The following is a 26,303-nucleotide window of genomic DNA, read 5'->3' as shown; positions in this document are numbered from 1 at the left end:
GTCTTTAATGTCACTTTTGATCAGTTTAACTCATCCTTGATGAATAAAAGTATTGATTTATTTTATTTATTTCCCTCAAAAAATAAAATACAAATTCTTATTGACCCCAAACTTTTGAACGGTAGTGTTTAATGTTACAAAAGATTCAATTTCAGATAAATGCTGGTCTTTTGAACTTTCTATTCATCAAAAAATCCTGAAATAAAAATGTAAATAATTGTTTTCAACATTGATAATAATCATAAATGTTTCTTGATCATCAAATCATCATATTAGAGTGATTTCTGAAGGATCATGTGAGTTTATGAAAGTCACATCGGCCAAACCTGCATCACATGTGGAGTGATTCTTGTCTCGAACGTTCTTGAGAAAGAAGTTTAGAGTCTGTCATGAATCGATACGAGTCGAGCTGAAGTTGATCAATACTGTACATGAAGTGCCTGAATGTGTGCGCATGTAACCAGAGAACCGGCTCTAGATGATCTGTCGGAGGGGAAGCGGCTGAATTAAGAGCGTGTTTGATTACAGCACTGATGGGAAATAAAGATGAACTCAGACGAGTAACCGGAGGAAGAATCAGTCTTCAAGGTCACAATATCAAACACACCATCTGCCCTTCTGAGGAAACTGCGTTTTAATGCTTTTAATACACACATTGTTTTAGCTACAGTAGTCAAAAACTAAAGGATACTAATGCTTTGCTAATGGTATATATATTTTTTTTTTAATATTTGGGAACCAATCAATCAGAATTTCTGACCTCATCTGATTCTTATTTGATCCTTTAGAATGCATTTCAAATTATTATTAGATTTGGAACGTCGTTCCAAACAATCCATTAGCATTCTGTTAAGATTCTTTGAAAAGAAAGTTTACACTGAACAACACTGAATGATTTACATTGAACAATAAAACCCATCTAGTTTGTCATTCTGATTGAACAAAGAACTTAACTAATTACTAACGCCAGTGTTTAATCTTGTTATTAGAAAATCTGACTCAGCTGTGGATTCTAGATTCTTGTACTGTGTGATGATGATGATGATGAAGATGATGATAAAGATGTCCCTAATGTGTTACAGGTCTGACTGGTCTATGGTTTCGGTCAGGAGGCCCATGCTCTTCAGAATGCTCTTCTCCAGAGCCAGAAACTGTTCATACTCCTTCAGCGCTTCCGCCTCCAGTTCCTCGTCCTGTTTCAGTGGCACCACTGGCTCCTGATGAACAACAACTCACACAAGTTAAGCCCATTTCACACTACAGCTGTTTATACAGACCAGCGTTTCATGTGGTTTATTAAAGTCGTCAGTACGTTTAGACTAAACGATCAAACGCAGTGTGCACTGCAAAAAAACTGATTTTGTCTTGTTTTCCAGAACAACATTCTTAACCCTTTGGTCAATGAAATGAATGTACTATATTTTAGTTCGATAATGTTTTTTATTTAATATTTTGTATTTTTAGGGGATTTTATGGTACTAAATTATATTTCTGCAGTAGTTTATAATCCATTTATTCACTTTTTGAGCATAGATCTGAAAATAAATTTTCGACTTAAACTGTCATAAATCTCGAATGTTTTGGAGCACAGACTTTTAAAAAAGAAGCTTGGCTGATTATTGCAGAAGTGAAAAAAAAGTTTTTTAAAAAAGTGTTAAGTTTAAGCTTTGTTATAAAAAAAAAAGATTAATAATTCAGGACCGTTTAACCATGTCCATGATTTGTGTGTGTGTGTGTGTATGGGTGTGTGTTCACATTGCAAGTGCAAAAACTTTAAGTTTCTTATCATTCCAATGGAGTAAAAAACAAAAAAACAAAAACAAATGTAATGTTTTTTCCAGAAATGACCGAAGAGCACAACATTTATGTAATAAAATTAGGTGTTTATGATTAAAATAAGAAAAATATCTGCCAATGCGTTCAGGTAAATAAACGTAATTCAGTGGAAAAACAAGCTTATATTTATGACTCCATTGGCAGAGATTTTTCTTACAACTTCATTTTGATAAATTTTTCAGAAAACAAAACATAATTTGCTTCTCAAGTAAATGTACCTTGATTTAAGAATATTTACAAATTTGTACTGGACAACAAGACAAAAATGAGCAGTTTTTACAGTGAGGCCTAAAACACCTGAGAAATGAGCAATGATGCTGAAAGTAGGAAACGGTCTGGAAGTCAGACATGATATCTACTGGAATACTCAGGACGGAAAACACTACAAATGAGCATTCAAGGGAAGAGTGGTGAATATGCTCATAATTCTAACTAATAGATATCCCCATATTTTCCCAGTTGATTAATCACAGTACAATTGTTTTGTATTACAAGTTTTCTGGAATGTTAAATATGCAATCAAATTAAATCCGCACTAATTTACATACATAAATCTGAACATTAGATAAAGCTTTATTGATTTTGTTGACATATTAGAGTTAACGTTTTTTACTGAGGGGATTTTGAATATATCTTTTATCACTCCATAAATCAGAAAATACTGTCAACAGCCAAAAGAAAAAAAGTTTTAAGGAATAAAATGTTATATAAATCAGTGTGAATTATATATGAACAAACCCTTCAGTAAAAACCTTCAGAATATAGACAGGAATAAATCTGTAAGTTTTGGTGTTTATCACTGCAGCTGAAGTGGAGGACAAACTCACAAGCTTTAAAGATATGTATCATGACTAAAATCTACAGACGCTTATAGAAAGTGTAATAAAATAAAGATGTAAATGTGTATTTTGGATGTTTTCTTTCCACTAATCTAAAAGAAGACAAAAGCAAAGTAAAATATCTCATAATCTCAAAATTGACCAGGGCATGAAAACAATGGCTTAGTGTCTTGCCTTAAATCAGAAAATACTGTCAACAGTCAGAAAAAGGTTTTAGGAATAAAATATTATAAAAATAAGTGTAAGTGATATATGAACAAACCCTTCAGTAAAAACCTTCAGAATATAGACAGGAATAAATCTGTAAGTTTTGGTGTTTGTAACTGCTGCTGAAGTGGAGGACAAACTCTTTAAAGATATGTAGTGTAATCGAAATCTACAGATGCAAATGGATGAAGTGCAATAAAATAAACACTTAAATGTGTATTTTGGATGTTTTCTGTCCACTGTTAAAGAAGCAAAATCTCAAAATTCACCATTACATGAAAAAACAATAGTTTGGCCTGTAGTGTCTTGCCTTAAATCAGAAACATTAAGTGTTTGTCTTGAAATCTCTCAAGAGAGCCTCCAGCATCATGTGCCCGCGGGGTGTGAAACACAAATGTGTGTTTTAGACCCTCAGAGGCACAGACAGCAGCATACTTTCATATTTAGTAAATATATTCAGCAAGTCTGAGCAGATCTGGAATAACTCAATCACACATTCCAGCTGAAGAGCAGCGGGTTTCATCTGTGTTTGCTGTGAGCTTTGCACAGCTATCTAAAAGGGGACATAGATTTCTATTGTTTTTATAAGCAGCTAGTTATAAATACTATAATCTAACCCTAACCGAAAACTTTCTGCATTTTTACAATTAAAAAAAATCATTTACTTTATTTTTTTATGCTGTTTTTACAAATCAGGATGTCCCCAAAAGCAGATTTCTGTAATAGCACTAATAAACTGAATGTGTTTAAATACACAATAAGCAGTGTATTTATCATCAACAAAACCAATTTGTTTCAATGTCACATATTTTAACTACTTAAATGTTGCTTGTTCCACAGTTTTTATTTTTTATATATTTTATATAATAATATAGTTTGATATATTTTTAACCATGTTCATAATTTTGAACTGAATAAATGTAATTGTTAATTTTAATGAAAAAAATATTATTTAAATGGAATCAAATGGATGCAAATAGTTAATAATAAATTTTATGATTTTTGAAATAATGTTTTTTTTTGAGTGCATAAATCGTACCCGTTTCATTGATGTATGATTGACAAATACGCATCGCCTTAAGTTTATTAGACTGTTAAAACTGTAATCCAAATGGATGGGAATTATGTATTCCATTTAAATCTTAAATTTATGCTTAAATATTTTTTGAGTGTACATAATCTCAAAGCACATAGAAATAGAGGATAAATCATCAAGAATAATTCCAGGAATAATTCACCAGAACATTAATTATCATTTCATCGTCCTTAAGCTCCAAACCTCTGTTTTTTCCCCTTCTTTCATTAGTTAAACTAAATGAAAATGAGAAATATTGCTTGGGCAACTAGCTGAAACAAGTTTTTTTATATCATATTTATTTCAGTTAATGTTTTTTTTTTCTTCCAAGTAACGAAAATGTTTTTCATGGTTTTAGTTTTAGTTAACTATTTAAAAACCCGGGTAAATGTTCCTCTAAACACGTCTAGAATGTTCCTCTCTCACCGTCTTCTTCTTCAGTTGTTCAGCTTCCATCTCTTTCTTGTGTTTCTCGTGTTTGATCTGCCGTTTCTCTAAGTACTCCAGCCGTTCCTCTTCTTTTTCGAAGTACTTCCTCACGTTCTGTTTCTGTAGAGAACATTTATACATGCATCTCACTTAGAAATCCTAGTCCTACATTGATTGCATTTTTAGTCATGCTCACAATGTGAAGTCTGTTCTGGCAATATTATGCAGCTACCTAATTTCAACATTAAATTTCTCTTTTAATCCCAATCCCAGAATCTATTGAAATGGACTCTTTTCACATTTCCGAGATTAGAAGAAATTTTCTGTTGAAAATTTAAATCAACACCTAGACAAACAATTTTGTGAATATTTGCTAGATGTCTGTTCTTTGTGTGTGCTGAAATAAATATTGTGTTTGTACAATAGTCCTGGCTGTGTAAATAGGAGAAAAAAACAAAAGTGGATCAGACCGATCACTACACTCTCTTAGCCAATCAGCAGTAGGGGGCGTGTCCACTCATGATGGGGGAGGAGAGAGAGTTAGCCAATCAGCAGTAGGGGGCGTGTCCACTCATGATGGGGGAGGAGAGCGAATTAGCCAATCAGCAGTAGGGTGTGTGTCGACACATGATGGGGAGGAGAGAGAGTGAGCCAATCAGCAGTAGGGGGTGTGTCCACTCATGATGGGGGAGGAGAGTGAGTGAGTCAATCAGCAGTAGGGGGCGTGTCCACTCATGATGGGGGAGGAGAGAGAGTGAGTCAATCAGCAGTAGGGGGCGTGTCCACTCATGATGGGGGAGGAGAGAGAGTGAGCCAATCAGCAGTAGGGGCGTGTCCACTCATGATGGGGGAGGAGAGAGGGTGAGCCAATCAGCAGTAGGGGGCGTGTCCACTCATGATGGGGGAGGAGAGAGAGTGAGCCAATCAGCAGTAGGGGGCGTGTCCACTCATGATGGGGGAGGAGAGAGGGTGAGCCAATCAGCAGTAGGGGGCGTGTCCACTCATGATGGGGGAGGAGAGAGGGTAAGCCAATCAGCAGTAGGGAGCGTGTCCACTCATGATGGGGGAGGAGAGAGAGTGAGTCAATCAGCAGTAGGGGGCGTGTCCACTCATGATGGGGGAGGAGAGAGGGTGAGCCAATCAGCAGTAGGGGGCGTGTCCACTCATGATGGGGGAGGAGAGAGGGTGAGCCTATCAGCAGTAGGGAGCGTGTCCACTCATGATGGGGGAGGAGCGAGAGTGAGCAAGAGGGAGATTTGAAGAAAGACTGTAGAAAGAGAGATTACTTAGAGACATTAGAAAACAGGAAAAGGACAGAGGAATATCACTGGAAGAAGAAGGGTTATGATCAGGCAAGAGCTTTAGGAGCCGCACCAATGTTAGAAAAGCTTTCCAGCACTGGAGAGACATTACAGAGTGGGAAGGCTTGAACACGGACACCAAGGTTGCGTTGTTTCTGCTCCATACGCGAGTAACATTTTGCTATGTTTCACAGAAGCCAGATGCGCTGTTGTATGCCGTTGCTGTTGAATCACAGCTGATTCATCCATGCTTGCGCGAGCTGTTAGTGGTTGCCTGTTGTGCATACTAGCGTATTTGTTTTTTGGGGGGGCGGGGCAATAAAGGCAGGGGCGTGTTTGTTTGGGCATCAATTCAAATATCAACAGTGTTCCTCAGAAATCGCTTACTGCACCTTTAATGACAACACAAAGTTTAATACTATAAATTTACAATGTTAATAACTGGAAACGCGTCATCAGTCTGTGAAAAGGGTCCATGAACTGAATAGATGAATTATGTATTTTATTCAGTACTGATAGTTTTCCAGCTGAACATGAGATGACATTCTCACCTCGTTGCTGGAGGATTTGCGCAGGGTCCATGGGATCTGTAGGATGTGTAGTGTCCCAATACGGTCTGAGACCGCCAGAAGATGATGCTTCCCTGCGGGAGAGAGAAACAGGACACGTCAGGATTTGTCCTGGGGTCAGTCCACAAAACACTTCTGCTATTTTCGTACATAAGAGAAAAAAATTGGAATTACCAATAATATTAGTTGGTGAAAATCAAGTTTATACAAATTATTTTCATGTTTAAATATGTCATTTTATGATGATCTAATATGAGTTTGAAGGGATACAAGTATTGACTTAAACATTAGTTAATGTTTTAGTTAATTAGTTAACTGTGTCTTATTTTAGTCTTTATTCTAAACTGTTTTAATTATTTTTAGTTCTTTCTCGTTTCTTTATTTTAAACTGTTCTTTATTCTAAACTGTTTTAATTATTTTTAGTTCTTTCTCGTTTCTTTATTTTAAACTGTATATTCTTATTTCTACTGATTATTTTTAATAGTATGTAAAGCACTTTGAATTACCATTGTGTATGAAATGTGCTATATAAATAAACTTGCCTTGCCTTGCCTTGCCTTAATGCATTAGCTAACAATGAGCAATATTCAAAGCATTTATTAATGTTAGTTAGTATAAATCTCATGGTTTATTGTTCAAAGAGCTCAAATGAATGAAACAGACTGATCCATTCTGAGACTGGCTCTTTAAAACTAATTATTTAAAAATACACAGGTCATTAAAAATGTGATGCAGAGTGCTGAAAAAAAATGTGTTCTTAAGAATATTCTTGGAATTTATCTTTAGAAATTTCGGTAACAATTTACAATAAGGTTTCATTTGTTAACATTAATAAACCACATTAGTTAATTTGAGCTAAGAATGAACAAACATACAAATTATTCATGTTTAATTGTCATTTTAATTATCAAATATGAGTGTGAAGGGATAAAACTGGGATAATATGAGTTTGAAGGGATAAAATGGAAAATTAAAATGAAAAATTTAAATGAATTGAAGGGACGTGAGTTCACGAGAGCGCCACGACGCATGCGAGAACTGAGAAGATGACACAGATGGGTCTCGATGTAGTGTTTAAAAAGGTTCTTTGAATGGCAGTGTATTTTGGGGGTTTGTTTGTGCAAAAAAACTTTTTTAACAATATAAGTGAACCTGGAGAAACATATTTAAATAATAAAAAATCCACATCACGACCCCTTTAAGTTCTTTGTGCTGAATCCTGGCCTCTAGACTTCAGGAGTTTTGGTCTTTATCCTTTATTTAACCAGTCAAGTTACTTAAGAACAAGTTCTTATTTTCAACGACAGCCTGGCAGGAGAATTAAGATCTCGTGAAGGACATACTAACATATTACAATACACACACACACACACACACACACACACATTTAAAACATTCACAAGCTGTGATAAAAACACTCCCTAATAGTTTTTTAAATAAATGACTCCAATTTAAGTGACTTTTGTAGCACATTCCAATCATTTGGGGCAGCGAAACCAAAAGCAGAGAGTGACCATAGACAGGTTTTTTTCTAGGGATAATCAAACGAATATGATTAGATGATCGGGTTGAATATGTACTAACATCAAGCGCTAAGTAGCGTCAGTTCTGGCAGGTCACGTTAGTCAAGCTCTCATCAGCTGATCCACGTCTACCAATAAGAATACGACACCCATCACTGTATTCATATATAAGCTCCTTCAGTATATCAGCAGCTCTCGCGTTTCTCAGGAGCGCATTACCCTCCTCCCTCCCCAGCTCCTAAAACAGGATTTGTTCTCGAATTATGTTGTACTTTAAAGTCTTGAATTAATGATATCTCTAATACATTCATGTTGGTTCTGTTCTGTTTACCCTAAGGGGGGTTATTGCTGCTCTTATCCATGCTAGACTGTTCTTACAGAACCATACCGCCAATCCAAACTGTATGCTAATTGTCAATCGTATTTGACGATAGTGGTCCTGACAGAAATTTGGTTGCAGCAACTCTTGCAGATATTTGGGTAATAGACCTAACAGGACTTTATAAATAAAAATACACCAGTGTATTTCCCGTCTACTATGTAATGACGTCATACAGTTCACCGTGATGCGTTCTGTAGGGTGCATTAGTGATCAGCTTACCGGAGGAGCTGCTGGATCTGATGCAGGTGATGGAGGCGGTGCTGATGTTCTGGGTTTGTGAGGGTTCGTGGGTGTTTAGCAGCAGATCCCAAACCTCGATGTTCCCGTCCTCCTTCCCGATGAAGAAGAGCGCCGGCCGGGACAGGGACCAGTGACCGATCGTACACATGATCTTGGAGCAGGCCGACATGAGGATCGGGCCGCTCTGAAACGAGAAGTGAGACCAAATCATTCAGCACATGCTAAACTCCACCTAAAACTGATTCTGAACTACTGCCTATTCTATTATAAGCCTATTGTATTCTATGGTAGCACTTTACAATAAGGGCCCGAAACACACCCATTAATCTTTAAGAGAATAGAGAAACCCTTTTAGACCATGCACCGGGACCACCGACCATTTGTCCCGTCGTTAAACTAGCAAAAGTGGATTCGGACACTTGCGTCGTGCATTTTAGACCATGAGCTTAGATCGTTAAAATAGGGCTCTTAAAGAATAAGCACAGATGCTCTTGTCTGATTGATGTGCTTGTGCCGTGACCTCACCATGACCCCTTCTTTCCAGATGGCGAAACTGAAGCTGCCCACCGTCAGGATGATGTCCTTGAAGAACGGAGAGCGGCTCACGGTGTTCACCAGAGTGTGGTGTGCAGGGAACTGATGCGTGGGTTTGGCACCTGGCAGAAAACACACATGAAAAATAACTTTTGCATAAAACATTTAATAATAAAATCAACAAAAATAAACCATCAGATCCAAAAATGAACACTTTGTCATCGTTTACTCAGCCTCATGTGGTTTCAAACCTGTATGTCTTTCTTTCTTCTGTGGAACATAAAATATATTTTGAAGAACACTGAGGTTCAAAAAAACTTTGACAAAAAAAAACTCTTCTTAAAATATCTTCTTTTAGAAAAAATCTACAGAGAATGCAATCCCAGAATGCACTGCGACAAGGTCAGTGCAAAAATTGAGTCGAAATGTTATTTATAAATATATTTCAGTTCTGAGATGTATTGATAAAAATAGTGCAATATAATTACAAATTTTACCCAATATTTGTGTGTAACGTGTCGCGTCTCATGTGCTTTGTGAGTTGAAGAAAAGCTAATAATTAATTTAATCATAAAAACTGCAAAACAAAAAAATAATTTTAAAATAAAAGACATAAAAAGATGAAATGTTTCATTTGTTTACCTTCAGAGAATCGTGAATTTTTGATTATTTATTTCAAATCAAATATTTCATCTTTTTTAGTATTTTATTTTGATTGTTTTTATTTTCAAATTATTTATTTGACATTTAATTTATTTAAAAAAATATTTTGATATCTTTTTAGTACATTTTTATTTTGACTGTTTATTTTCAAATTATTTTTCAAATGTAATTTATTTCTATAAATGTAAAATATTTCTTATTTTTAGTACGTGTTTTATTGAGATTGTATTCATTTTAAAAGTATTTACTAATTTACATTTTTAATTAGTTTTTTAAATAAAATATTTCATCCTTTTTAGTATTTTTATTGATTTTCTTTTTAGTATGCGTTTTATTTTGATTGTTTTTATTTTCAAATTATTTATTTTAATTTAAATATATTTAAAAAATATTTTATCTTTTTAGTATTTAGTGTTTGATTTTACATTTTTACGGTGAAGTTTTTTGTATGTATAATTAAAGAAAAAACTGCAAAATATTTTTTTATTCAAACAAATATGCTTTTCTCCCTCATTGAATTTGTGCAAAATAAATAAATAAATATTTATTCAGATTTTTTTTAACCTACATTTTTATCAGCATTGCAGGTGTGGCATGCTGTTAAATTATTTAGAAATTAACTTAAAATCTTTGGCGCTTTAAGTAAATATTTTATCTCAAAATTTGTTTTTAATGTCCTTATATCATGTGCTGTCGCTCGAACATGGCATTCGCAACTTCGCATGGTCATGGTTATGGGTTCGATTCCCAGAAAAAAAATTATGCAATGTAATCTGCCACATTCATATGCGTAAATATAACCATATGTACAATAGAAAACAAGCAAATAGTACACTGGGTGTGAAAAGCATGTGCCAAAAGGAGAAGAGATGAATGGAACAACAGGACTTACGAGAAAGAAATGACAGGCTTCATTAAGATCGAACGCTCACAGTAAATGAGTTCAGACACGCTGCACTAATGAAACTTAATATCCTGTAATATTGATGAAAATCACTCTGTAATTGCCTTGGTTTACAGGTGGTGGTCTGATCAAATTAGGTTCAATCTCTGCCAAAATCCTTCACTATGAGCTGTGTTTCTGGGAAAACCACAACCAGCTTGATGAACGAATGATTCAGAGTTTCAGAAGTCCTGATTTATTGACATTCGTCATCGTCTGAGAAGCGGCTCATTAATTAATTTAGTGTTGTTCTGTTTGCTGGAGATCTTCAGCTTCTACAGTAAAATGGTAGGTGTTTAATCTGGCTTTTGTGGTGCTTTTGTCCACTGTGGAGCCTGACAGACGTGGTCAGATGAAGTTTTGTGTGGAAAAGAGTTGATTGAAGATTCTCCAAATAACATGCAAAGTATTTAGAGCTAAAATATTTATTTGAAGTCCCCCTGAGAATTTACATTAATATTAATATATACACACTTTCACAAATTCTGTTAAAGGTCACATGAAATGCAGATTAACAAAATAATTTTTTTCATATTTTTATTTTATTTCAAATAAAATATTTATTATTTTTAGCATGTGTTTTATTCTGATTGTTTTTATTTATTTGAATTTGAATTGATTTCAAATAAAATATTTAATCTTTTTAGTATTTAGTATTGTTTTTATAATCAAATTATATATTTATTTTAAATGATTTGACAAATATTTTATCTTTTTAGTATGTTTTATTTTTGTTTTTATTTTCAAAGTATATAATTATTTTTAATTTAATTTAAATCAAATATTTCTTATTTCACTTTTATTTTACTGTTTTTATTTTCTAAATATTTATTTATTTGTTTCAAAATATATTATATTTTTAATGTTTCATTTTAATTATTTCTATTTTAAAAGTATTCATTCAATTAAATTTTTAAATTCTTTTAAATAAAATATTTTTATTTTATTTTCAAATTATTTATTTATTTATTTTAAATTGTTTCGAATAAAATATTTGATCTCTTTAGTATGTTTACTTTTGTTTTTATTCTCAATTTATTTAATTATTTTAATTTATTTCAAGTAAAATATTTCATCTTTTTTACTGTTTTATTTGTATGATGATGAGGTTTTTTTCTTTCCTGAACTCCAGAAATGTGTTTTCTGCATGTATATAATAATGAAAAATTTTTGTATGACATCAAAATATATTTTCTAACTAAATTTGTGCAAAATAAATATTTATGCAGAAAGTTAATAATTCTTCACTATGAAGTTTAGTGTGGAAAAGAGCAGTGAAGATTCTCCAAACGACATTCAGGTTTGGAACGACTCAAAGGTGAGTGAAATATGTCCTTTAATATGTATCACTTATTAGAAGATGCTTTTTTATTTTTAATTTAAAGTGATTTAATCTTGATTTTCCTCAAGATGGGACCCCCGGGAACAGCCGGAGGTTCAGGTTCTCGATCAAGTGAACAATAGTAATTAAACTCAAATTATCACTTTAAACATTTGACCTCTGAATTTAATCCCACATCTTAAATCATTCATGTTTTCATCTGAGTGTGTGTAAAAATGCGTTGTTGGATGAATGGATGTTAACTTACTGAACAGTCGTCCTGAGTCGTTGTCCTTCTCCATTTTCCAGTCGGTGTAAACAAGTTCTCCGTCCTAAAAGAGACTCAATTTATCAATAGCCTAATAATCAATCATAATACATTATTCCTCTGCCATAATATAGTTGAGTGGATGGAAAGGGGTTGATGTGTGTTTTATAAGCATGTTTTGCCCGTGCAGAGATCTACGGAAGCCCTGAACCACAACAAAAATCTAAAATTACGAAGAATAAAGTCGTATCATTCCGAAATTAATTTGAAATATTTCGAGAATACAGTCTTTCGTTGAAGTTATTTATTTATTTTAGTAAAGAAATGTGCTCGTCAAGTCAAACTGCCATGGACATGGATCTAATGCAGTAGCTTTTCACTTTTATCTGGGCTTGCCTTTCAACAAAAGGAAACTCTACAGGTGCTAATCCACCAACATGGCATTACCATTACTCTTTAGGACGCCTATAGATGAGCACGAAGACACATACGAGTGAACGTGCCACATATAGTTTGGACCAGGATAGTGTTGCTCGTCTATAGGCAACGACATCAGGGTCGAGAACACTTAAAGGGGTGGTTGATTATGATTTCACTTTTTTAACTTTAGTTAGTAATTTACATAAACCCCGCCCCCTGAACACGATTTATAGATTATCAAGACAGAATATGCTAATCAGTGACTAGAAGATAACTACACATAAGCCTCATAAATTCATCAACTAACCATTCAGAAATGTTGTCTACATGTTGTCACTTCTTCTTGAGTTTCTCCATCTTTGTCTGACTCCGGTTTGAACATAAAAGGCTAAAGGTTTTTGAAATTTTCAGTGCAGTGTGTGTGTGAGGTAAAAGGACACAAGCTCTTGAAGCGCCGCCCCCTGTGCCGGGAGCAGCAGCTCATTTGCATTTAAAGGGACAGACATAAAATCGGCGTGTTTTCGCTCACCCTCAAAAAGTGACAATTTTAACATGCTATATAAAAATATTTTGAGCTGAAACTTCACACACACACTCTGGGGACATCAGAGACTTACTTTACATCTTGTGAAAAGAGCATTATACCACCCCTTTAACAGTAACTGTACTGTCTCCCTCTTCACCGTAAATCCTTTCTGGATACATTTTAAGTGCATAATTCTGTATCCAATCATTTGGCTGGATCCCGCGAGTTCCTCAGATATAAAGCTGGATAACTCCATCCAGTCTGAAAAGTCTATTCCGGCGCAGTATATATTTTGTAACGTCCTAAGACTAATGGTAATGCCATGTTGGTAGATTAGCACCTGTAATTTTGGCTTTATTTTCAAAATATTACGACTTTAATCTTGAAATATTTCAACTTTATTCTTGAAATATTTAGACTTAATTCTCGTAATTTTAGATTTATAATTTTTTTACGAATTTTTTATTTTATTTTTTTTACGTTGCGGTTCAGGGATCTTCCATAGAGATCAGCGCCTCACCTCCGTCCCCACATATAGTTTTGTGCTGATGTTCTCCAGGGGTTTCTGCTGTTTGGCCGACGGCACCCGGAGCTGTGCGAATCCACACACTTCTTCCCGATCTGTGTCCTGTGGGGGTTTCTCACCTAGAGAGAAAACGTGCATTAAAGGTGAGTAGAAACTGACTGAACGCTTTTTGGAGTCGCACTATAATGCATTATTTCACCCTGAAATGAACAATCTGTCATCATGAATCAATCTTGGCTCTCTTATATCAGGTAATGGTCACATGACATTTATTTTTTGTAAAGATAAAATATTTAGTTTTTTTTATCTTGATTGTTTTTGTTTTAAAACTAGTTACTTTGTTTATTTTTATTCTAAAATAAATATTTAATATTTTTTAGTGTTTTATTTGTTTTTATCTTATAATAATTTAGTTTATTTATTAGGTTAATAAATTGACCTTAACAAATATTTTTGGAAGTACAAAATTTTGAGATTGAAATTATACATTTGTAATCACTTGAAACAGACCTATGACATCGTGTCACATGCAGTTTATTTAAATTTAAATGATCTCATGGATGGTCATAGTGGCACTGTGGCGGTGGCGCCAGGGAAAGGGCCCGTCATCGATGCATGCAGCTATATTTTTTGATTTTATATAAAAATTATTTAAATTATAATTTATTTCAAATAAAATATTTCCTCTTTTTAGTAATAATTTTATTTAGAAAAAACACCTAAACAATTTGTTTGTATGAAAAAAAAAAAAAAAAAAATATATATATATATATATATCTTGTTCTAAATTAAATTTGTGCAAAATCAAGATTTGAATTGAAGGTTAATTGTGTCAGAGAGTCAGTGTTTCTGCTCTTCAGTTCAACACGAGGTATACAAAACTCTACTTATGTGAAAACTATCAATGTATGAAGCTGTTTATACTGTACAATTACTCTCTTACTGACATTGTGTTTAAACTTGTGTTTTGTTGGTTATAATAAAAGGATTCGCAAGCGTGCAGAACACTTTTGGGTTCATGTGCTCAACAGATATGTCTGTGATTGGCTACATAGCTCAACGGTGCAAAAACAGGTTATAAATAGAAACCGAATAAATCTAAAAAAGGGCTGGTGTCTCACCGGTAACGTAGTCCACTGTATTGTCCCGAAAGCTGAACTTCAGAGGACTGTACTCGCCACTAGAGCCGATCTTTGGTAAGGAGACCTACAGTGAACAGAGTGAACCTGATTTAAAGGCACTTCATATAAAACAAAGCAGCTTCACAGTAATAAACAGGAAAATAACAGAATCTATAACTTTAATTTAATTTTTGCTGTAAAGCAGCTCTAAAAAGACAATAGTATCATTATTCCCTTCGCAGTTTTATTAATTTAATTTTAAATAAAATATTTCATCCGTTTTAGTTCATCATTAAATTCATCGATTATGAAACAAATGATTAAAAATTATTTTAAAAAACAATCATGTCATCATCCAGCACAATTCAGTTCAATTCAATACACTGCACTATGCCTCTAGTTATTTGCATAACTAATTTAATGTTATTATTTTTAAATTTTAAATATTATATGCTGTCACAAAAATTTTTGTGTCCTGGACATGGTGGAAGCCCCGACTTTAACTCGGCCTTGGTTAAAGTTCTTATTTGCATATTTGCATTGACAACAACAACAACAAAAACATAATTGTGTGTTCTAAACAAAGAATTTTCGAGAGAAAATGTGAAAAATTGCGATATGTATGGAAGCTTGTTTCCACCACAGAATTAAACATTTAAAAAGATAATTGCTACGTTTTATCTCACAATTTCAAGATATAAAGTCAGAATTACAAGATTTAAACTTGCAATTGTGAGATAAAAATAGCAATTATCTTTTAAAATGTTTAATTCTACTTCTAATGTTTAAATAAACTCGCAATTCAGACATCTTTTCTCAAAAAAATTGCCAGTTATAAAGTCCAATTCTAAGGAAAAAAAGACTTTATCATCATCAGTTTAGTTCACTTTATAACACGCAATTGCGACTTTATATCATGCAATTCTGACTTTTTATCTCCCTTTGTGTGTTATAAAGTCAGAAATGCGAGATATAAACGTGCAATTCTGAGAAGAAAGTCTGAATTGCGAGAAGTAAACTGGTGATGGTCCAGGGTTAAAGTCACCATAAACTGACAATTCTTATTTTTTATGGAGTATTTCGGAGATTAAAGGTTTTATCAGACACAATCAAGCCCCGTCCACATTTGTTCTTGTTCCAGAAGCGTTTCACTCAGATATACGACACAAATAGAGAAGAAAAGACCAGCACAACTTCACTTTCATGCCAACTTTTGTACATGTCCAACATGTTGTCAACATAAACTCCCCCCCGATCCTTGAGAACGGAGAATCAGCATCTTCTGTGTGTCAGCAGGACAAAATATAAACATAAGAGCGATAGAGCTTTCTCACGAGTGGGTCCAAAACTCTGGATTGATCTTCCCGTCTCAATTAGATCAGCCAAATCTATAATTACTTTCAAATTTAGGCTAAAATCACTAATATCATGTCTGTTTAATGTGATTTAATGTGAGTTCTGGAAAGAAAAAGCATCATCATCATCATAAAAATGTAAAAAAAAAAAATATATATTTATTTTAATCTAATAACAAAAATCAAAATAAAATAATTACTAAAAAGAGGAAATATTTTATTTGAAATAAATTATAATTGAAATAATTTGTATATAAAATCAAATCAAAAATATAGCTGCATGCACCGATGACGGGCCCTATCCCTGGCGCCACCGCCACAGTGCCACTATGACCATCCATGAGATCATTTTAATTTAAATAAACTGCATGTGACATGATGTCATAGGTCTGTTTCAAGTGATTACAAATGTATAAAATCACTAAAATCATGTCTGTTTAATGTGATTCTATGTATTTTTATCTTTATCTATTGACGTTTCTTCTTTATTGTGAAGCACATTGGGCAACCCGTGTTGCATTAAACTGTGCTATATAAGAATGAATAAATGAAAAAAATAATAATACTTTAAGCGCAGTGTGTGTGTGTTTGTGTGCATCACGTACTCGGATAAAGGGTTTCCAGGTCAGGTTGAGGTGTTTGAATGTATTTGGGACACCATGAGGGTTTTCCGGGGGCTTTTCCTCCGATTTCTGTTTCACGTCCGTGAGGGACTGAGACGCGACACGAGGAGGTCGAAGATCCCAGAATAACACACTGCTGAAACACACACACACACACACACACACACACACACACACACACATTGAGGAGTGAGTTTGATGTTAAACAAGAGCATAAACATGTGTATGTGCATCTAGTGTAGATCGCAGCACCAGTCAGGAGCACATGTGACCATCTGAACGGACATACGACTCGCGTTTTCCCCTGGAATCCCGAATCTGGACACCTGAGCGAGAAATTGATGAAAATAAATGCTGCAGTGCGATTTAGATTTAAATCTTAAAAACTCTTAAATGCAAAAAAAATGCTTTTCTTACTTAGTATTTTTGTCTTGTTTCCAGTCCAAATATCGATATCTAAACATTCTTAAATCAAGATGCATTTACTAGATGAGTAAAATGACATAAGATATTAAGTCTTGTTTTTCGGGGGAATTAATCAAAATGAAGTGAGTTGATGCTTAAAAAAAGCTAAATTATCTGCCAATGGAGTCAGAAAAATAATCTTAATTCAAACAGAAACAACATTATTTTTTTCCCCATTGGCAGATCATTTTGCTTTTTTTAAGCATCAACTCACTTAAAGGTGTGGTTGATTATGATTGGACTTTTCTAACTTTAGTTAGTGTGTAATGTTGCTGTTTGAGCATAAACAACATCTGCAAAGTTACGATGCTCAAAGTTCAAATTAAAGGGAGATATTTGCTTTTACAGAAATCTCTTTTTAAGGACTACAACAAACGGCTGGTAGAGACTACACCACATTCCTCCCGGGTTAGTGACATCACCAACCCTAAAATTTACATAAACCCCGCCCCCGGAACACGATTTATAGATTATCATGACAAACTTCATAAATTCATCAACTAACCATTCAGAAATGTTGTCTACATGTTGTCACTTCTTCTCGAGTCTCTCCATCATTGTCTGACTCCGGTTTGAACATAAAAGGCTAAAAGTTTTTGAAATTTCCAGTGCATGTGTGTGTGAGGTAAAAGGACATGAGCTCTTAAAGCGCCACCCCCTGTGCCGGGAGCAGCAGCTCATTTACATTTAAAGGGACAGACACAAAAATGCACATTTTTGCTCACCCTCAAAAAATGACAACTTTAACATGCTATATAAAAATATCTGTGGGGTATTTTGAGCTGAAACTTCGCAAACACACTCTGGGGACATCAGAGACTTATTTTATATCTTGTGAAAAGGGCATTATACCACCCCTTTAACTTTGATGAATTCCCCTGGAAAACAGGACATAATATCTTATGTCATTTCACTACTTTAGTAAATGCATCTTGATTTAAGAAATGTTTGATATTTGGACTGGAAACAAGACAAAAACACTGAGTAAGAAAAGCATGTTTTGCAGTGTAACCGCTATATGTTTCTGTTTTTAAACCTCGTTCACCTCGAATGTTTCTGGCAGCCACTGAATATCTGTGACCGGAGCTTTGTGTCCGTTCTCTATCCCAGACACAGCGCAGTACCGGACCACGGGAATTACACCGCTTTTGTCCTGGAAAAACATGCACATATTTTATTTGCACACAGTGTAAAAAAAGGGCAACACTTTACAGTAAAGTTTCATTTGTTAACATGAAAAATGAAAAATACTTCTACTGCATTTAGTAATCTTAATTAATGTTAACATTTACAATTTAAACATTCATTTAACAACATAAAAAGTGATAAGAAAACTAAGACTTTCAATGAAAATCCATCAAATGTGAGCTGTCACACATAGGATTCTGGGAATGTCAATTTACGTTTTTTTACTGTATATTATAAGATTTTACATTTTACAGTTATACAGTATTGTACTGTAAAATTACTTGAAACGTCCCATTAGGTCTATTACAGTTTTTCACTGTACAGAGTAAGGGAACTTACCAATAACTTACCAATACAGGTTTTTACCATAGCATTTTACAGTCTTTTACTGTTAAAATTGCAGTAACTTTTTACAATGTATCTGAATGAGCACATACCATAATCCAGTATTGTTTTATATAAAGCTATAATAATAACTAGAAACAGTCTTTATTTAGATGTCATCTTTACATGTGAGGAAGTCATCAAAGGCAGATTTTGTCACATTTAGCACATCTGGACACAATACGGTTCCCAAAGTATTGCTAGCAAACACACACATGCTCTTAATAACCGCAGGGTTCGTCTTCTGTGATTGTGTAAGTGTGTTTGTATAAGGTATCAGTTAAACGTCAGTTTATTAAATGAGCTTTAAACAGATTGTTGGTGGTCACATGACCCGTTGTGAACTGCTGTTTGCACACATAACAGCTGTGTGTGTGTGTGTGTGTGTGTGTGTGTGTGTGTGTGTGTGTGTGTGTGTGTGTGTGTGTGTAACTCACTAGTTTGTTAGAGGTGTCCTGTAGTCTCTCCACATGTGCTGAAATATCCCATAATACTACCTGTAAACAAAACAAAAGTTAGTCGATATACTGCATGTCATGAGTCATGCGTATAACAGTGTGTTAACGTTGCAGAAGATGCACATATACTTATATTGAACATTAATATAAGCAGAACGTAATAATGTGTTTGATTTGTTTTAGGTCTTTGTGGAGAAGAGGATTTGAAGACATTTAAAAAGCCTCATGGTCCAGATTCAGCTTCATCTCTGCTGAGAGCCCATTCAAAGTGCTTTACACGAAAGGGAACTACAGGCAAAGCCTTTTTTTTCATGCACTGCTCAATTTTAAGATTATAAGCTATTTTGCCTCCATAAAATGTCTTTCTTCAGATTAGTGTAAAAAAAATATTGCAATTTTATTCTAAGAAAGAAGTAAGACATTTTTTTCTTTATTTTATTGCAGTTCATCAATTTGCATCTGTAGAGTCCAAATACACTACATATCTTTAAAGAGTTTGTCCTCCACTTCAGCTACAGTTATAAACACCAAAATTTACAGATTTATTCCTGGCTATATTCTGAGGGGTTTTTACTGAAGGGTTTGTTCATATATCACTCACACTGATTTATATAACATCTTATTCCTAAAACATGGTGAAAATGTGTGTTTTTCTCTGTCTGTTGACAGTATTTTCTGATTTATGGAGTGATAAAAAGAGATATCCAAAATCCCTTCTGTAAAAACCTTTAACTGTAATATGAACATAATATATGTATTAATATATAATAATATTTTGAACCCGGCTTCAGATTTATGTTCTGGAAGTGTATACAAATTAGTGCATGTTTAATTAAACAATGGCTCATTTGCACATTTAAACATAACATTCTGAAAAACTTGCTATACAATACTTTCTTAATGTACTCTGATTGATCAACTGGGGAAAATATGTATAACATTTAAAGTTCCCCTGTGGTGTAAATCCAGCGTTTAATGTTGTTTATGTGTCTATGTGGTGTTTTTAATCTGCTTTGAGACAAACCATGTGTAAATTCAACACCATTGCTGAGTATTTCCTCCTTAAAACTGCAGTGAACCAAAGAGTCTCAAAAACACGCTTTGAAATCGCTGGCGTTTCTGACGTCACAAACTACCTTGTAACCAATCAGATCAACGTGTGATCGTCAACCAATGGATCTCTGAGCTGAGTGAGTGAGTGGAGGCGGGGCTCATTTGCATATTCATAGAACCACACATACTAAATGAGGCAAGGGTGTCGAGTTACATTCAAGATATTTTAAGGAAAAAACATTAAAATATGTAATTTTGGGGATCAAAGATGAGTTTTAAGGGATAAATCCAATGACTACAGGGGGACTTATCTATAGTGTCTTTCCTTTAAAATGATCAAAACAGATGCATGAGAGATCAAATGTACAGTAAAAGAGTGGAACAGTTAAAGTCCAGTAAGTGGAAGATGAAACTGAGAGAGAAAAGAGAAGATTTCTAAGCTGATTCTGCACCTGGCCGTTTATGCAGCCGCCAGCGATGATATTCGGGTCTGACGGACAGAACTGGAAACAGAGAACATCTTCAGGACATTCAAGCTGCAACTGCAAAGCAAACAGTGGATTGAGTTCACATCTGTTCTTCTGCTCACGTTCCTGCCTCCATTACAGCGGCACACAATCAAATAAACGTTCTTAACCCTGATCACACTGCAGAATATTCTTGTCTTGTTTCCAGTCCAAATATCTAAAAATTCTTAAATCAAGATGCATTTACTGGATGAGTAAAATTACATAAAATATTATGGTCAGTTTTTGCTTAAAACCATAATGTTTTAACTATAATATAACTATAAATAATGTTGTTTCTGTTTGAATTAAGATTATTTTTCTGACCCCATTGGCTTAATTTAGATTAATTCCCCCGGAAAACAGGACATAATATCTTATATCATTTTACTCATCTAGTAAATGCATCTTGATTTAAGAAACGTTTGATATTTGGACTGGAAATAAGACAAAAATACTCAGTAAGAAAAGCATTTTTGCAGTGCATTGTATGATTGTGCATTTTGCATTTTACATGCTATTTACAAACTGCAGTAAAAATTATACTGGGAACTTTTGTATACGTAATAGATACTGATGATGATGATGATGATGATGATGATTACTTGTGGGTTTACGGGGTCAGTGAAGCTCCAGAAGAGAATGTATGGCGGGTTTAACAGGAGTTTAGTGGAGTTATCGATCCGCTCCTCAAGAGACAGTCTCTCCGTCATGGCCACAGCAATCACACCTGAAAACACTCATTTATTATGCAGAATAATGGGGAAATGCAGTAAAACACCCACACACACACACCCACACCCACACACACACACACACACACACACACACACACACACACACACATATTTTATCATTTTATTGTATGTCTATTTTATTTTATTTTATTTTATTTTGCACTATGGTGTCACATTTTGGGTTTGTTCATGTCATGTTTCCATGTCTGTCATGTGATTCCCTGTTTGTCATGTGATCCTGCCATGTGTCTTGTCATTGGTTAATTGTCTGATCATTGTTCACAGGTGTCCCTTGTCTTGTCATTAGTCTGTGTATTTAAGATCTCATGTTTGCCATGTGTCTTTGTCGTTAAAAAAAATGTTGAACACTTGGGTTCTCATTTACACTTGCCTCCAGTGGATCCATTACAGAATACTTGACCTCCAACAATGAACCCAGCGGTTGCCCTCCTAAACCTACGCCAGGGGAATCTTCCCCTGGAAATGTATGTGGAGAAATTTTGTGGACTGTGTTGCCAGGTAAAATTTAATGATGTGGCTCTTAAGGACATTTTTCGTTTTGGGCTGAACGATCCAGTGCGGTCCCGATTGCCAGGGGTAAAATTACATTTTTCACTGGCCCAGTATATTGACTATGCCCTTTTGTTAAGCGGCTCAACTCTTACTGTGGGTTTAACGGATGAGGACACCGCAATCCCACAGTATCCTCTCAGCCTGAACCACTTCATGCCATGTCTGCCAAGTCTGAGTCTGTTCAGGCCACGTCTGCCGCCGAGCCAGTGTCTCCGGACAAGAGGGCCGCCGCCAAGCCAGTGTCTCCGGACAAGATGGCTGCCACCACGTCACTTGAGCCCTCAGCAGAGATGGCTGCCACTAATCCTGAGCCCTCAGTGACCACTACACTAACCATTATGGCCACAGCCATATGGTGTGTGTGGTCGGTGCACACATTTTAAGTTCACGTCACGTCTGCTGAGCCAGAGACTTCTCACGTCACGTCTGCCGAGACTTTTCATGTCATGTCTGTTCCTGAGCTGGTATCTATTCCAGACCATTACCCCATAGCTGCCCCCAAGAACATTTTTTTTGGGGGGGGCATTGGGTCCCTTGATAGAACCATGGAGGCCGTGCCGCCATGGTACCCTAAACTATCTAGTCCACCCTGGCCTCCTGCACAGCCTGCTCCGCCCTGGCTGCCTTGCCACAGCCTAGGTCTGCCCACGCCTTGCCACAGCCCAGGTCCGCCCACGCCTTGTCACGGCCAAGGTCCGCCCACGCCTTGCCACAGCCCAGGTCTGTTCGCCCAAGCCTTTCCACAGCCCAGGTACGCCCACGCCTTGCCACAGCCCAGGTCCGCCCATGCCTTGCCACAGCCCAAGTCTGCCCACGCCTTGTCACGGCCAAGGTCCGCCCACGCCTTGCCACAGCCCAGGTCCGTTCGCCCACGCCTTGCCACAGCCCAGGTACGCCCACGCCTTGCCACAGCCCAGGTCCGCCCATGCCTTGCCACAGCCCAAGTCTGCCCACGCCTTGCCACAGCCAAGGTCCGCCCACGCCTTGTCACAGCCCAGGTCCGTTCGCCCAAGCCTTGCCACAGCCAAGGTACGCCCACGCCTTGCCACAACCCAGGTCCGCCCACGCCTTGCCACAGCCCAGGTCTGCCCACGCCTTGCCACAGTCCAGGTCTGCCCATGCCTTGCCACAGTCCAGGTCCGCCCACGCCTTGCCACAGCCCAGGTCTGTCCGCCCACGCCTTGCCACAGCCTAGGTCCACCCACGCCTTGCCACAGCCTAGGTCCGCCCACGCCTTGCCACAGCCCAGGTCTGCCCACGCCTTGCCACGGCCCGTGTCCGCCCACGCCTTGCCACGGCCAAGGTCCGCCCACGCCTTGCCACGGCCAAGGTCCGCCCACGCCTTGCAATGGCCCAGGTCCGCCCACGCCTTGCCACGGCCCAGGTCCGTCCGCCCACGCCTTGCCACAGCCTAGGTCCGCCCACGCCTTGCCACGGCCCAGGTCTGCCTGCGCCATGCCTTGCCAAGGTCCGTCCGCCCACGCCTTGCCACGGCCCAGGTCCGCCCACGCCATGCCATGACCCCTGTCCGTCAGCCCACGCCTTGCCACGGCCCAGGTCCGCCCACGCCTTGCCACGGCCCAGGTCCGTCCGCCCACACCATGGCAAGGCGCAGGTCCACCCACGCCTTGCCATGGCCCAGGTCCGTCTGCCCAAGCCTTGCCACGGCCCAGGTCCGTCCGCCCACGCCTCGCCACGGCCCAGGTCCGCCCACGCCTTGCCATGGCCCAGGTCCGTCTGCCCACACCATGCCACGGCCCAAGTCCGCCCACGCCATGCCATGACCCCTGTCCGTCAGCCCACGCCTTGCCACGGCCCAGGTCCGCCCAAGCCTTGCCACGGCCCAGGTCCGTCCGCCCACACCATGGCAAGGCGCAGGTCCGCCCACGCCTTGCCATGGCCCAGGTCCGTCCGCCCACGCCTTGCCACGGCCCAGGTCCGCCCACGCCATACCATGACCCATGTCCTGTCCCCCTGCACGGGCCTGGCCCACCATCCCTCCCCCAAGACCGCCACCGCTCCACCACCCTCCTGGAACATTTATTTCCTGGAACGCCCTTAGAGGGGGGGATCTGTCACATTTTGGGTTTGTTCATGTCATGTTTCCATGTCTGTCATGTGATTCCCTGTTTGTCATGTGATCCTGCCATGTGTCTTGTCATTGGTTAATTGTCTGATCATTGTTCACAGGTGTCCCTAGTCTTGTCATTAGTCTGTGTATTTAAGCCCTCATGTTTGCCATGTGTCTTTGTCAAGTATTGTTTCCTGTAGTCTGCTGTCGTGTAAGTTCATGTTTTGGTTTTTGTTTTCATGCCACGCCATGTTTTTGTTTCATGTTTTGTTTTAGTTATAATAAACTGCACTTGGGTTCTCATTTACACTTGCCTCCAGTGGATCCATTACATATGGCTATTTTATTTTATTATTATTTTGTTTTATTTTATTTTATTTTGCACTATGGATATTTTATTTTATTTTGTACTATGGATATTGTATTTTATTTCACACTATGGCCTTTTACCCTAAATGATTTATTAAAGGTATGTATTATTTGTTGACTGGAACAAGAATGTGGTGGCGCTGACCGCTGATGGAGGGATGCCAGTGCACGTGACTGATGCTCTTCTCTCCGCTGAAGTGCAGGTCCATGAAGGTCTGATATTCCTTCAGCTGAGTGTCAGTCTTCCCCGTCGGCACACCGTCGTCCTCACACAGAGCCGCCCAGTCGTCACAGAACACGTCTGAGAGCAGATTCTGCTGCAGGGCCACTTCAAACCTGAGAGACGCCAGAGAAGTGCGTAAGGGACTGTTCGTTATTTATTTAAGGGGCCACCGGAGGAGTTTTGAGATCTGTTGTCAAAAAAGACATGACCCTCCCTTCGCCAGCAATACATTTTTCTATGACCCTCCAAAATGATTGTGAAAAAAGGCATGACCCTCCCCGATAATTTATTGATTAGCCTAATTCTGTACTGGTTTGCGCTTGGCAAAGATGTTCAGATAGCCATTGTTTGTTTGTTTTTTAAACCATAAACTCTTGCTTTCTCATCTTACTAGGGCTGTAACGATAGACCAAAAAAACATGTTTTCGGTGCTGATGCGGTGTGACTTGTTCAACATGGGTGGCGTTGCGATCTAAAAGCTGTCACAAAGAACCGGCAAAAGTAATGATTTTTAATATGTCAAATATAGCTAGGTTTATTAATAAACAAGTGTTTTCTGTGTCTACTGCAAAGATGAAGTTGACGATGCGTCGCGATCTTCTCAGAACGCGCCAGAGAGAAATGCACATTTCATAAGGAGAAAGCAGTCTGTTTTCTTTCGTTATGAATTGTTCTGTTTAAAAGTAGACATTTCAAGCTTTCTATATATTTCTCAGGTCTGTGAGGCAAGTAGCATAGCCTACCATACGCTGAGTTTCGGTTCATTTATGAGACGAGTCCAGTTCACTCGCCCGCGCCTCCGTGTCATGATTATCTATTTTCTACTATATTTAGACTAGCCTACTTCTTATTTATTAAATCCAGATGAAACATTGATTAAAATTAAGATAAAATTAATAAAAAACGAAATTCACTTTAAAGAAAGGCTTTGTGCTTTCTGTTTGAGGTCTCTGTGAAATTTTTAAGTCGCTTCAGAGCAGTCATGTCCGTAATGGAGAACTGTCACGCCCGTAACATTGTTTTCTTTTTTTTTTTCTTTTTTTTTCACATAAATGCGAACGCGAAAAATAAAATAAAAATAATATAATATTTTATGTTCTGTGGAGGCCGATCTTTATTCATCCGGTGGGTATATATCTTTTGGTTTGCACAGTGTAATTTATAGAATTACTAAAAAATATTTTGCCACCTAAAAGTTAAAGATTTTTTTGTGTCACGTCACATGTGTATTTCCCTCATATTAAATATAAAACGCATGTGTAGACTGATATTTTTCTAATGTCTTGACTCCTTTCAGATGTTTTCAAAATATTGGTATTAAATGCATTTTCTGAGAATTTTTATTTTAAGTTTTGACTGCAAATGTCACGTCCATTCACTGGAATCGCCCAATTTTAACGAATTTATCCTCAACTAGTTGTGGTGTAGGTCTATGTATTTTATGTTAACTTAAATAATACTAATAGTAATTTAAAGATGTGGTAGCCCTACATCTTACACATCGTGGAAACAAAATAAGAATGGAAACTAAAATATGTATCGCCCTACAGCGCACATTCTATCAGCTGCAGTTC

General features: G+C 37.1%; 1 protein-coding gene across 1 annotated transcript; it reads right to left on the bottom strand.

Moving 5' to 3' along the window:
• Positions 1-618: 618 nt before the first annotated feature.
• On the bottom strand, positions 619-16,996 carry dnai3 (dynein axonemal intermediate chain 3). The gene is made up of 9 exons (XM_081386722.1): positions 16,685-16,996; positions 14,725-14,809; positions 13,598-13,722; positions 12,132-12,195; positions 8,928-9,058; positions 8,382-8,586; positions 6,239-6,330; positions 4,384-4,506; positions 619-1,217 (listed from the first exon to the last, which is right to left on the bottom strand). Exons 1-9 carry the CDS (start codon positions 16,883-16,885, stop codon positions 1,077-1,079), a joined length of 1,167 nt encoding a protein of 388 aa, XP_081242848.1. The 5' UTR covers positions 16,886-16,996; the 3' UTR covers positions 619-1,076.
• Positions 16,997-26,303: the final 9,307 nt, after the last annotated feature.

The sequence above is a fragment of the Scardinius erythrophthalmus genome (genome assembly GCF_964197995.2).
Source record: "Scardinius erythrophthalmus genome assembly, chromosome: 15".
NCBI lineage: Eukaryota > Metazoa > Chordata > Actinopteri > Cypriniformes > Leuciscidae > Scardinius > Scardinius erythrophthalmus.
The sequence above is the reverse complement of the archived record's forward strand: the minus strand, read 5'-3'. Positions and strand labels throughout refer to the sequence as shown.